At 40.6% G+C, this 13,968-nt stretch overlaps 2 protein-coding genes across 2 annotated transcripts; one reads left to right on the forward strand and one right to left on the reverse strand.

Moving 5' to 3' along the window:
- Positions 1–267: 267 nt before the first annotated feature.
- On the reverse strand, positions 268–1,317 carry LOC143485453 (cocaine- and amphetamine-regulated transcript protein-like). Its single transcript, XM_076984902.1, has 3 exons — positions 1,140–1,317; positions 905–988; positions 268–390 (listed from the first exon to the last, which is right to left on the reverse strand). Exons 1-3 carry the CDS (start codon positions 1,278–1,280, stop codon positions 283–285), a joined length of 333 nt encoding a protein of 110 aa, XP_076841017.1. The 5' UTR covers positions 1,281–1,317; the 3' UTR covers positions 268–282.
- A 2,452-nt stretch (positions 1,318–3,769) lies between these two features.
- gadd45bb (growth arrest and DNA-damage-inducible, beta b) lies at positions 3,770–5,226 on the forward strand. Its single transcript, XM_076984779.1, has 4 exons — positions 3,770–4,011; positions 4,095–4,196; positions 4,280–4,496; positions 4,597–5,226. The coding sequence occupies exons 1-4, from the start codon at positions 3,968–3,970 to the stop codon at positions 4,699–4,701; spliced, it is 468 nt and encodes a 155-aa protein (XP_076840894.1). The 5' UTR covers positions 3,770–3,967; the 3' UTR covers positions 4,702–5,226.
- The last annotated feature ends 8,742 nt before the right edge of the window (positions 5,227–13,968 follow it).

The following is a 13,968-nucleotide window of genomic DNA, read 5'->3' on the forward strand; positions in this document are numbered from 1 at the left end:
CCAGAAAAACGTGCGCCATGCCGTATGCGCTATGCGTCGCGTCAGTCAAGTGTGCAGGATTAATTGTAATGTGTCAAACATAAATCGACCTTAGTCCTCAATCTTATTAAATGCACTCTTACAAATAAAATGGTGTAAGCAAACTGTGACAGATTATAGCAAACAATAGTTTTATTTTCGTTTATATGCTTTATTTTGAAACGCACATAACTATGAAAAAATAATACCACAATACAACTTCATAAATACAAATGATGATCTTTCAGTTCCAAACTTCCCTCCTCACAAGCATTTCATGATGAAGAAGTCACACGTGGTCCCCCGTGGACAGCCACACAGCTTGCCCACCCTCGCTCCTTTACGTGCTGCACACTGCTCCCCAGCATCACACTGGAAAAAGAACCGGAGTTGGGTTTGAAAACTGAAACTGGTTTTGAAGATGAGACCCTTGAGTGTGGATGCTGTAGACAAGGGTGTAGTGGGAGCAGCAGACATCAGCTCGGATTGACCCAACATTCTTGAACCATGCCCAAGTCCATGGACTGAAGGGACCTCTGAGACTCCATAAGATACTGTATCACTATGTGTGTGTGTGTGTGTGTGTGTGTGTGTGTGTGTGGTTAATAGAATATTCAAAATGGTTGTTACAGTTGACATGCAAGTTTCTGTATAGACAAACTAATGTACTTTTAAGTACACAATATTCAAAATATAACATTAACATAGTCTACTTCTTTGAAGTGAGTGGAACTTACAAAGTAATGATGTCATTCTCATTCTGATCTGATGGAAACACTAAAGGATACATTCAGCACTAAATATTGCTAAAACCTAAATACAGAATTTGCGCTTAACAGAATCTGTTTACTAACTCAGCACTAATTATTTTGTTATTTTGTCTTACCGAGGGAAGCTGACCAAACTTTTTCACTGTCTTTGGTAATGTTTTACTTTTTAATTTGTCAAGAACAGCTTGCAATGCTTCAATCTGTAACACACAATCAAAAGGCTAATTAAACATTGTATGTGTGACAGAATTGCAATGGTTAATTTGGTCTTTTCATTCATTTTGACAATGTATGAAGACCAGGTAAAAAAAATTTGTTATTAGCTTTGATTTTGAAAATTGATGAACTCACCAGGTCCTTTTCTTCCTGAGTCTTGATAGCAGTCTGCAAGGAACGAGTGTCTAGGACATCGTCACAGTACGTAAAAATAATAGACAGAGAGAATGTGGCACCAATGAGAATGAGTCGAGTGCTGACCATGGTCCTGATCATCTCTTCACTTTGAGGAGGACAGTGTGACGGCTAAAGAGGCAGGGGCTGTTCTTTATACCTGAGTTGACATCAGATACTACAAAATTCATGGAAACATCAATGAATCTTAATGGATATGTTAAGAAGGATAAGTTGAAACAGAACTGTGTGGGTACTACTAACCCTGCTTGAATGGTAACCTAAACATAAAGCATGAAAATGTAAAAAAAAAGTTGTAAAAATATATTAAAGCATTTAAAAAATCCAATCTAAACTAATTCTCCATGCTTGCATGTTCACTGACAAACAGTTTTTAGTGCATTGGGGAACAAGGGAGAGAACATAACCTTCCTGGAATTGTTCTATTGTATTAAGGCTGTGTAGCACAAATGTAGATGCTAAGGTAGTGACAAATGATTTTATGAAACATGAAATAGCAGTATCAGAAATAAGACTGTCCAATCCAAACTATAGCACCTCCTTAGTGTTCACATTCACAAATGTGTATTCACTTTAAACAGGTACAAAGATGATCCATCTTTAACGATAAACCTAGTAATGAAATGCAATGTACTAACAGTGAAACTAAATATGCGTCACATCAGATACATTTCCTCCTCAGTAAAGTAAAAACCATGGAGTCAAGTCCAATATTTACACTGCTCTGATTGGACATCCCACGGGGTCACAGACCGGTGATGAGGATCAGAGGTTTTGATTAGTGCTCTTTGACTCCAGCTTTAGAAAAGAGACCTCTGACCATAGAGAGGGTGTTTTTATATTTGCTCATTTCTATTACCATTTCCAAACTGTATGTGTGCAGCAATTAGAACAGAACCCTATTCATTAATCAATAATGAACTGCATTAAAATCTCTGGCCATGAGCTAATATAGCATTTTATAAACCAATGAGTAATTTACAAATTCAAAGTACAAGCTTCTTTACATATACATCACTTTTACCCCCGAATACTTTTAACTGATCATTTAATCAAACTAGTGTCACTGAAACTAAGCCTTTGTATAAGCACCATGTTAAGACCAGTAGGGCAGAATTCAATTATGGAGTGAAACCCCTGAGTAGATAATCATGGATTAAAGTCAGTTGATTAGCCTAATTCGAAGGGGAGGGGTGAAAGCACTTTGTTAGTCGCCCTGGATAAGAGCGTCTGCTAAATGCCGTAAATGTAAATGTGTTGGCTTCACACTTCACAACGCACGACAGATCCATTTATTACATATGACGAAACCAGTACGTCGTGGCAGCACGTCACGCGCAGTACGCTCCTATGCTCGTATGTTAACCAACGTAATCTTTTTACACAACCTGCATGTGACACGTACTCTGTTCGGACTATTTTGGGTCTGCTTAAACTAGCTGTTTCTAACCATAAACAGTGGGAAGATAAGGATTATTTCACGTGATCTCCCATAATCAAAGCAGGAAAAAACAAGCATAGCCTATATGCTGTATTTGAACTCAGCAGCATTAATACACACTTTAGTTAATTTAAGGTGCTTCCTCAGAGTCCCTTTGAAAAAACTCAGCCCCCCTTTCTTGCCAATTTATGTGGTCGAGATTACTAATCAAGTGTTAATGTGCACATTAAAAAGCCGTTCAATGGTTCTGGAATAATACCAATACTGTTTTAAATGTAATCAGGATTTTTTTTGTGCCATTTTAGCAAATACTACAATAGAATCATGCTATTCTTACTAATTCACTGATAGTTTCTGTTGCGTGAAACCCGACCCTCTCTTTTGTGTGACTCTTGATCTTCAAAGATCAATTGCAATCGAAAATGGCTCTTCCCATTTAGCCCCTTCGCAGTCTAAATACTCTTACAATAGATGCTGATAACGATTTCGTATCGAACGTCTTTGGTTTCCATGTGTTCTGTTAAATGTCAGGACAGACGTGCAGTCTTATGTGTTATTAGATATGTGCGATATTAGAGTCATGTTGATGCTGGGGATGAGTTCAAGTAGGATAAAATCCATGTATAGGCTGACATGTGGGATTAGCCTATAGTTTCACTATATTCACATACCCATTCATAAAACAACTATTGTTTTTAATCTTACTCTAATTCATTGCATGCGACTGCAGATATACATTGTATGACTGCCAATTCGTACACCAGATGGCGATAATGTATCAACGAAAGAAAGCTACCACGTAATGAATATGCTGACTATATATATATATATATATATATATATATATATACACACACAAAACATATAATGTATAGATACAATACAACATATAATACAGTAGTGGTAAGTACGCTAGAACTATAAGGAGAAGGATATATTTTTATTTAATCAATTAATCAGTCGGATAATAAACCGCTAAGCCAACAAACAATCGTTTTTCCACTTTGATAACGCTGTATGATTTGATTATCTTACAGAATTGTTCTCTAATGTTCTTGATCATCGTACACTCCACGGAAACAACCGAACCGTGTGAAGGTTTCGGTTCGACAGCTCCAGCACGCCTACTGCCAGGGCGCCTATAAAAACAGCAGACATGATTCGACCCACTGCAAACACAGGGGAGGCGAGGTGAAGGTCCGTACGAGATAGCTCTGAACTGGATTACAACTACAGCACCTCCGGACTACATTATTCTCTCTAAATCTGCCCCTTTCTGGAGTTTTATCGGTTCGTTTGTTGGGGATTTTGACCTTATAAAAGCGAAATGACTCTGGAAGAACTTTTGGGTTGCAGCAGCACAGACAACACGTAAGTCACTGTTTCAGTGTAATATATGCATATATACGAATACGACCTTTTAATCTCGGTGTAAATACATTTTGTGGTTGTAGGATGGAGAATGTCAGCCAGTCTCTAGAAGAGCTGCTCTCTGCTGCGCGCAGACAGAACTGTCTGACGGTGGGAGTCTACGAGTCGGCCAAACTCATGAACGTGTAAGTGCCTCTTTTCTCACTGGGCTTTAACAACACATATCGTGTCTGCAGCGGGTTTTAAATGCACACATCATCTGTTTCAGTGATCCAGACAATGTAGTACTTTGCGTTCTGGCGACCGACGATGGGGAGGAGGACGTGGCGCTGCAGATCCACTTCACGCTGATCCAGGCGTTCTGCTGCGACACGCGTACCGACGTGGTTCGGGTGTCCGGGATGCGCCGCCTGGCACAAGTTCTGGGCGAGCCGCCCGTCAGCAACGCCAACGAGCCCAAGGACCTGCACTGCATACTCGTTACTGTACGTGTCGGTTTCTGTGTTTTCTTCCAAACGAGTTTGTGAACTCGAATGTTTTATGCGGTTCAGGTATAATCAGACGTGGTGCATCTGTTCTGTTCAGGACCCACAAGCCGAACATCTGAAGCTGAACGAAGTGGGACGTTACTGTAAGGAGAGTCGCTGCAGGAACCAGTGGGTGCCCTACATCGCCCTTCAGGAGCGCTGACCCACCTCGCCCCACATTTGAGGAATAGGCCTGAAAATCACTCGATGACGGCTTTCAACACGGTTGAAGAGTTAACGACATCATCGTTTAAGGGATTCGCTATTAGTCCTACTGGAGATCACCACGTGTTTTGGAACAAGAAGGCGCGCAACACACCGGCGAGGAGATGTGGAGACCGTCGCCTCCGTTGGGTCAGTGGACTAGAGTGGTGAGATACAGGCTTCCGCGCTCCGCCTCGCCCAACATGGTTAATCCTACCACAGGGTTGCACACGAGTCAGTGGAACAGTGCAGAATTTTAGCTGGAATAACGCGGAACTGTAATAGGACAGCGAGAGTTTGATGGAAAAGAAGACATCTTTTCTAAAAATCCACATTTACGCCTACGCATAAATGGATGAACTGATTATATTATTTAAGAAAACATTTATAATGAACGCTGATGATATGTAGCCTATAACAAATCATTAAATAATTTTTTATTTATTGACTGGCATGTTTACACTGATTAAACAAATATATAAACTGAAAATGCATTTTGCTTTTCCTTTAAAAGTTAACTATTAAACTCCAATCAAGCACTGTCAATCCTAACAAAACACGTATTTGAAGACACAACTTTGTGGAGATGTTTTGCGGAGAAGCCCGTGGTGCTCAGTGGCATGTTTAAATGTTGGAGACATTAGAAGACATGCGTTAATATGAGGTTCTTCTTCCCTGAAGGATGTCTAAGCCTTGCTGTTTTCAGAACTACCACACATTGTTCTCTCATAGGAAATACTGGCAGGAAGACAATGTTTTCATGTGTGCTATTTCACCTTCAGTGCTGCTGATTATGAATCTGGGCTTGTAAATGAGGCAGTGAATCTAGACTTAATGTACTAACCTCTGGCTAGTTGTCATGGATACCATAGGCTTGTTGTGGCATTTCCTAAAGCTGTGAATGAAAGGGGTTGCAGGGTATCATATACAACACCAAAACTGTCAGATGTGTGAACTGTGAAGATTCTGGTTCCTCGTTGGTATGACATCACCAACACCATGACCATATAGGCCCACCACAAGCCTCTCAGTCATGCCAGGGTTCATCTCTTCCATTTATATATCTGAAGAAGATTCCAGGGAGCAACTGCAATGTCATGTGTTAAAAAGATGTAGAGTCACAATTGCAGTAAAGCACACAAGGTTTCAAGACAAAGGACATTTTGAACATAGACCCTTTATGTAAGCAAAGCGCTATTGAAATTCTAGAAGGTGAAATCAGTTTATCTTTAGATGTTAAATCATAACATTCGTGGACTTCTAAAGTTTAGAGAATGTAGTTCGGTTTCCTAACCTCATTGCTGCAATAGCAACACCTGCAAGGGTAATAGATATGTCTCTGATGTCCATTAGCATTAAAATGCATTGACATTGCAAATGACAAATCCTTAATTCTCATGGTTTAAAGGTGTTCAATAAATAAACCTCTAGTACGGTTATGAGCTCTTTTACCACAGATAATAGTTGAGAGGTCTGTTATGATGAGCATGTTTTTGTCTTGTTTGTAGGCTAGTGAAGGCTCCATGAAATGGAATCCTGAATCATGACAGGATTTTGAAATTGTATTTGTTAATTAAGCACCAAAGGAATTTTTGATGTTATAAACAGTATGATTTATGATTTATGGCTTCCTTAGGAAATCTATAATTATGATATTTACACAGTTCCATACTTTTCTTCATTCTGACTGCAGACATGCTTAAGTAATGAGAGCTGTCACTAAGGGCTTGGACTTATTGTATATTGTATAAAAATCCATAAGTGTATACACTCCACATACTCCAAGTACCCTGCACTCCAAAACTGGAATACAACATGGAGAAAGAGGAAATAAAGAGTTGGAGGTCTTCAAATGAACATGCAGCATGACATCAATGTATGTTAGAAACAGTAGGCCTTCAGATCCAGGATATTGTTCAAAACATTTTATATGGTCTGTCTTATTTGTGAATGTTACGTGAAGTCAAAGGTAAAGCAATTTAGAGTTAATACAAGTTTTGACAGCCTTATCTATAGCAAATACCTGGAAGAATTCTTCTTAGGTCTTGCTTCAAATTGCCTTTGACCTCTGAACTCACCTTCATCAGAGATGACTGTGTATAAACTTTTATATTAAACTTTTTGTCTGTTGAATAAAGTAAGTGAGTTGGCAGGTACAATTAGTTTTTTTCAGATGATCAAGGATTTGTAGAAAACGTATAGGTAAGGACTGAAAACTGACTGAAAACATCATCAAGGTTACAATTTCTGCAAACGTATTTTTTTTACAATCTCCACATATCTTACTAAAGCCATACCACTACAGTTACTCAAACGTCTTGTCTTTAAAGTGACTGAACAATACCCACAAACCTTCTGAACACAACTAGAGGGGCTGTGCTAGATAATACAGAAGAGTAACACATGGGCGTTCCAGGCAGAGTAAAACATGGACAACACGTCACAGGGCTTTGCTCACACTGACAGTGCTGCACACAAACGTGAGTAATGCTTTGTGTCCCTGCATGTGTGCTGGCACTGTACTGACATTAAGCTATTGGGGCATAAGAGAAGGACATCATGAACAGAAGGCATTTGTTTCCATGATGGTAGTCTCTCAGTCTGTTTCAGGGCCAGTCTGGCTACACTGACGCTGCTCTGAACAGTCTGCACCGTCTATTCTTAGATATGAGGCAGCTATTTTTGAACTGTTTGGGAGGAGTCAGAGGTTTGTAGCAAAGCTAAAAAAACCCCACAAATAGTCTTCACCTTGCACTGTCTGCCCCTCTCTAGCATGATAACAGATGCACAACTCTATAGCTTTGCTAATGTGATCTTTGCTTTTGTGGGACATGATGTGAGAAGATCAAGACCACACTAACAGATATAATGAAGATCAAGACCACACTAACAGATATAATGAAGATCAAGACCACACTAACAGATATAATGAAGATCAAGACCACACTAACAGATATAATGAAGATCAAGACCACACTAACAGATATAATCCAAGTGTTGTTCTGCTGAACATTTTGTGATGTACAAATGAACAATGTTCTTCTATGTGTATCAGATCATCTGAGGTAACTCTGGTTATATCCTGCTTCAGCGTCACAGTTTTTGGTTTAGTCTAAGATAAATTCACATGCTGAATCCTGTCAAAGACACATACAAACACATACTCAGGGTTAGAGGTCATGAAAAAGTCTTCATGGTGTATAAATACATCATAAATGAAATAACTAGTGAAAACAGACATTTGCTTTATTTGACATTATTCTACACAATTGGAATGATATGTTTGGAATTTCAGTTTGCATAGTCCCCTGCAGACTGTGGATGTGTGTTTATGAACACATTAGATAATTACACAGAACTGACAAAAACATGGTTTGAATGGAAATTGAAGTAAAATGTTGGATTATAAGTACATGTATTGCTATTGGATAATGGTAAAATGTTCTGAAAAGCTTTAAATTTAACTCTTATGTAAACACTAGATAAATCTGTTCCCACAGATGAAGTCAGTGTAACATCCTATGTCAGCATGGGTCATTTAACAAAAAGTGAATAAGTGCATGTTCCATATATTATACCTTTTTTGAAGTTGAACTTAAGATCAAACTACTGGGGCAGTTATATAGTCAGATAAGACCAGTGATGTAGTTAAAAAACTGACCTTTTTATCTGCAGTTCTAAACCACTGGGTGTAATTTTCAGTGGGGGTAGAGCAGAAACCAGTGTGGCTCATTCCAACTTGAAGTAACGGCACCTTTTGTCTGACACTGAACCTGATAAGCAGTTAAATGATCAAGGATTACATCATTCAGGACCACATTGTACTTTTCCCACTAAATGCTTTAAATATGTTGACTGAGTAGAGTTTGGAACCATATGAATACTAAAGCACATTCCTTTACATAACACATAAACACATTTTAGTCAACAGAATATACAATGTAGGCTGTTGTACTTTTTGGAGATGGCATTGTTATAGCAGCAGAAAACCGCTCAAGTTTCCTTAGTGTTTCTAAGAAAAATCACCCAATAGACAGCAGTCCTCCTAACCCTTTGTAGCAATGAAACTCCATATAAATACACTCTTAGCACAGAACCCCTGGGCTGCCATCCTTCCTGTTTCATACAACCAGGTTAATTATTGTAATTTTAAAAACACATCCTGGCTTTTTTTTTTGCTATATTTTTATTAATAAATCTTGGACAGCAGCAGGGGTTGTGAGAAAGAGTGAGAGTATCAAACTACCAACAGACACATTAATATCAAAGAGAGAGATAGGTGCGCAGAGAGAGAATGAAAAATGTTAATAAAAAAGAAACAAACAGAAAGAGAGGTTAAACAAAAAGAAGAAAGAAGAAAATGTGCAAATCGACTACAAAAACTTAAGAAGGATAAATGTGAAATTACCAGGAATCTTCAGATCTACCATATTGCACAACTACAATCTTGCAGGAGATTAACAAAAAGTACAGATCTGTGGATATGTAAGTTGTTTATGTTTGGTTCTAGTTACCTTCATCCATGTATTTTGTTATGCTAGTTTGCATCTTTTGATTTCTGGATTTACGTTATGTTTTGTTAAGTTGTATTACTTACATATACAACTATGTTTCCTTTGCTTATGCTATTTTTAGCACTGTATTCAAGTTCATCTATTTATTAAACATTTCCTGCATTTGCATTCTTACTCTTGATCTACAGTGATGGCCAAAAGTTTTGAGAATGACACAAATATTATATTTTCACATGATCTGCTACCCTCTGGTTTTTATGTGTGTTTGTCAGATGTTTTTATCACATACAGAAATATAATTGCAATCATATTATGAGTAACAAAAGCTTTTATTGGCAGTTAGAATGAGTTAATGCAGCAAGTCAATATTTGCAGTGTTGACCCTTCTTCTTCAGGACCTCTGCAATTCTCCGTGGCATGTTCTCAATCAACTTCTGGACCAAATCCTGACTGATAGCAGTCCATTCTTGCACAATCAATGCTTGCATTTTGTCAGAATGTGTAGGTTTTTGTTTGTCCACCAGTCTCTTGATGATTGACCACAAGTTCTCAATGGGATTAAGATCTGGGGAGTTTCCAGGCCATGGACCCAAAATCTCTATGTTTTGATCCCTGAGCCATTTAATTATCACCTTTGCTTTATGGCAAAGTGCTCCATCATGCTGGAGAAGGCGTTGTTGATCACCAAACTGCTCTTGGATGGTTGGGAGAAGTTGCTCTCGGAGGACATTCTAGTACCATTCTTTATTCATGGCTGTGTTTTTAGGCAAGACTGTGAGAAAGCCGATTCCCTTGGCTGAGAAGCAACCCCACACATGAATGGTTTCAGGATGCTTTACAGGTGGCATGAGACAAGACTGGTGGTAGCGCTCACCTTGTCTTCTCCGAACAAGCTGTTTTCCAGATGTCCCAAACAATCGGAAAGGGGATTCATCGGAGAAAATGAGCAATTCTGCTTAACTATTACACTGGAAAAGCATTACCATTTACACAACGTCCAGCTCTACAGCTAGTCAACTCTCAACTAGAAAAATCCAGGGTGATAGTTTAGACCCCTAACCACCACGCCACCACCCCCTCCACCAGCCAGCCTCAGACTGAAAACTTACTTCGCATAAATAAGAAGATGGCATACAATAAATTCACAGCAGTGTGACCTACTCAGATGGCTGAGAGAGTATGTTAGGGTTTAAACTTCCATCTCTATGCTGATGACACTTAGCTTAGCTTTGTCTCAGCTTTAAACCTCATGCCCCTTTCCTACCCCCATCCATCACTAAATGTATCTTTGAACTTAACCTGTGGCTGCGTGCTAATTTTCTTTTATTAAATACATCTCTTACTGTTGCTGGAATGCCTGTCAATTCATCACCTGTTGCACGTAATCTTGGGGTTCTGTTTGATCCGACTCTCTTTGAACCTCAGATACGTTCACTCACTAAGTCAGCCTTCCTCCAACTCCGCAATATCTCCCGCCTACGTTCATTTCTGTCTCCTAAATCTGCTGAAACCTTGGTTCACGCTCTCATCACTTCTAAACTAGATTACTGCATCTCTCTCTTCTATGGTCTCCCCTCTAAGTCTCTTCGGTCTCTTCAGACTGTTTAGAATGCTGCTGCTCGTGTTCTGACCCAGTCAAGGAAATATGACCATATAACGCCTGTCTTTGAGTGTCTTCATTGGCTTCCGATAAATCTTCGCATCCAGTACAAAATTCTAGTACTTACTTATAAAGCACTTGACTTGGCTCCCATATATCTGGCTAATCTTTTGCACCACTATGTCCCTACAACTTCCTCAACTTAGGTCTGTTCTATGGGATTTCTGTTTTCGTTCCAATCATATCTTGAAGACCGTTCCTATCAGGTAACATGGAGAGGATCTACATCCAATCCATGTAAACTTTCCACTGGTGTCCTCCAAGGGTCGGTCCTAGGCCCTCTTCTCTTTATATACTCGTTCCCTTGGTGACATTATTTTGTCTCATGGTTTTTCTTATCATTGCTATGCTGATGACACCCAGTTAATTCTTTCCTTCCCTCATTCTGACACCCAGGTTTCTACGCGTATCTTGGCATGCTTAGCAGATATTGCTTCATGGATGACTGCTTACCAATTGAAGCTCAACCCTAGCAAAACTGAGCTTCTGTACATTCCAGGAACGCCAAACCCACACAATGACCTCACAGTTTCTTTTGAGAACACCTTGTTAACACCATCAGAAACTGCTCGAAGCCTGGGTGTAACGTTGGACAATGAGTTGTCCTTCTCAACACGCGTTTCAAAACTGACCAGATCTTGCAGATTTCTCCTCTGCAACATACGGAGAATACGACCCTTCCTTTCACAGGAAGCTACTCAAGTGCTTGTGCAGTCTCTAGTAATCTCTAAGCTGGACTACTGCAATTCCCTACTTGCAGGTTTTCCTCTACGGGTCATCAGACCTCTACAACTAATTCAAAATGCTGCAGCATGACTGGTCTTCAATCTACCCAAGTTCTCACATGTGACTTCTCTGCTACACTCTTCACTGGCTTCCAGTAGCGGCACACATCAGATATAAAACCTTGATGCTTGCTTACAAAGCCAAAAATGGACTGGCCCCTCCCTATATGATGTCCATGGTAAAAAGCCGATCCGTACAGCGAACACTCAGAACCTCAAGCTTGGCTTGACTTGAAACTCCATGCTTAAAGTCTCATGGAAGACAAAGCTCTAGACTATTCTCCGTCCTGACTCCAAGATGGTGGAACAATCTTCCATTAGCTGCTAGGACTGCAGAGTCTATTGCTATCTTCAAGCGTAGACTGAAGACTCACCTGTTTGTTGAGTTCTTACCAGAGCACTAACTCAGCTGATACCACTTGCCGTTGTTCTTAAATTGTATGTCTGTCTATGGTTATTTGTGCTTCTTGGCAAACGTCCAACTTGCAAAACACTTGGTAATGACATTGACTCCTGTAGTTTAGTAGTAGTCTGACTCAATGGTATCTTGAATTCTGGCCTATCCGTACTATTACCTAGGATGTATTCTGTGATCAGAAGCAAAGCACTTTGTAAGTCGCTCTGGATAAGAGCGTCTGCTAAATGCCTCCACATTGACAAAGGAATTTCTGTAGGGTGGACCCTACTCGCTAGAACCAAGGAGCATTTGGACACCCAGTCCTTTGTCCTCAGGGGCAAACTCAGGGAGGCTTTGGAGGTGGCTCTTCTCCCTCAGGCAGTGCTGCGAAGATGGCTTCATCACTGCTTCAAACAAGGAATCCTGAATATGTCTGCTGATGTGATGTTCTTGGCAAGCTGCAGGAAGTTAACAGGAAGATAACACTGACACACACACACACACACACACACACACACTATAGGGCACACACAGGAGGATATATATGGACATGGACGAACATGACCACACACGGACATGCCTGAAGGGAGGAGTCAGGGGCTGTACTGTGTCAGACCCCTCCCCACCAAGGGCTGCTCCTCTTGGAGCACCCAGCATCAGCAAGAAAGCCCCAGACCTGCAACGGAGGGCGGGAATGGGCACAAGGCTGACAGAGCTCAGAATGTCCAGGTTGAGCCCCCCCAGGGGAGAGTCTGACAATGGAACAACCTAGAAGAGCATCGCTGGGGACACAGAAGAGATCAAAAGAGGGATGAACACAGGGAGAGGGACAGTCACGGTGACAAACAGGCACATGCAACAGCATTAGCACACGTCGGAATAACACTGGCACAGAAACACAGACTGGAACAGACATGGGTATATGCGTGGAGCCTGGCATTTCAGCGCCACCTTGGTGGTGTGGTTTTCTTCCAAACTGGAGTCCTCCCCGGTCTCGTGTGAAGTAGGAGGGTTGATATCAGTCACCGTAGAGGGCTTCCTGCTCCTCCCTGCTAAATGGAGCATGCCTGACGCGGCGCATTGGCTTACCTTGCCTAAGGAACGCGTGTCACCAACTGGTTCCTGCACACTGGAAAGAGCTCGGGGACTTTTATAAGGTTTCACTGCTATGCCCCCATTTCTTGTAAGCACCATCAAACATTCACTAAAATGTACTTCCATTAGGCAGTATTAAGGACTGCTAAACTGAAGGACCCCCTGCCACATTTCCACTTCCTGTCTCATGTAGCGCTATCAGCTAAGTAGGTGATTATAGTCCACTTCGTAAATATACATGACTCTTTTAGCATAAACATTAAAGCATTTCTTGATTCAAGGGGTATCATTCAGAATGTGGTGGCTCCTACACATAATTGTAGTCAAACTTTAGACTTGGTCTTATTGTTTGGTATTAACATATCCAGTTTAGCAGTACTTCCTCAGACCACAGCCTCAAGTTGCGTTTGAATGATGGTATTCATCGGCCGCCCCGCTATAAAATTTTTCATACTTTACCAAATCTGAAAAATAATGATCCCCCTCTAGCTCTGGAAGGGCTAGAGCATATTACAGAGCACGTCGAGACTTCTCTTTGTACAGCTTTAGACAAGGTTGCGCCCAGTACTTAATTTGTAAATGCCGGAACGCAAACAGCGGACAACATAAAATGTTACCGGATCAAGGCAGACAGTTACTGGAACGCACGTTTCAAAATTAAAGAGTTCCCGGATCCTGTTCCGGCAGGATCCGGCTCAAATTAAGCCCTGGTTGCGCCACTATGATATAAGAGAGTCAGTGAGAGAAGAATAGCACCTTGGAACAACAAGCACAC

The sequence above is a fragment of the Brachyhypopomus gauderio genome, unplaced genomic scaffold (genome assembly GCF_052324685.1).
Source record: "Brachyhypopomus gauderio isolate BG-103 unplaced genomic scaffold, BGAUD_0.2 sc34, whole genome shotgun sequence".
Lineage (NCBI taxonomy): Eukaryota > Metazoa > Chordata > Actinopteri > Gymnotiformes > Hypopomidae > Brachyhypopomus > Brachyhypopomus gauderio.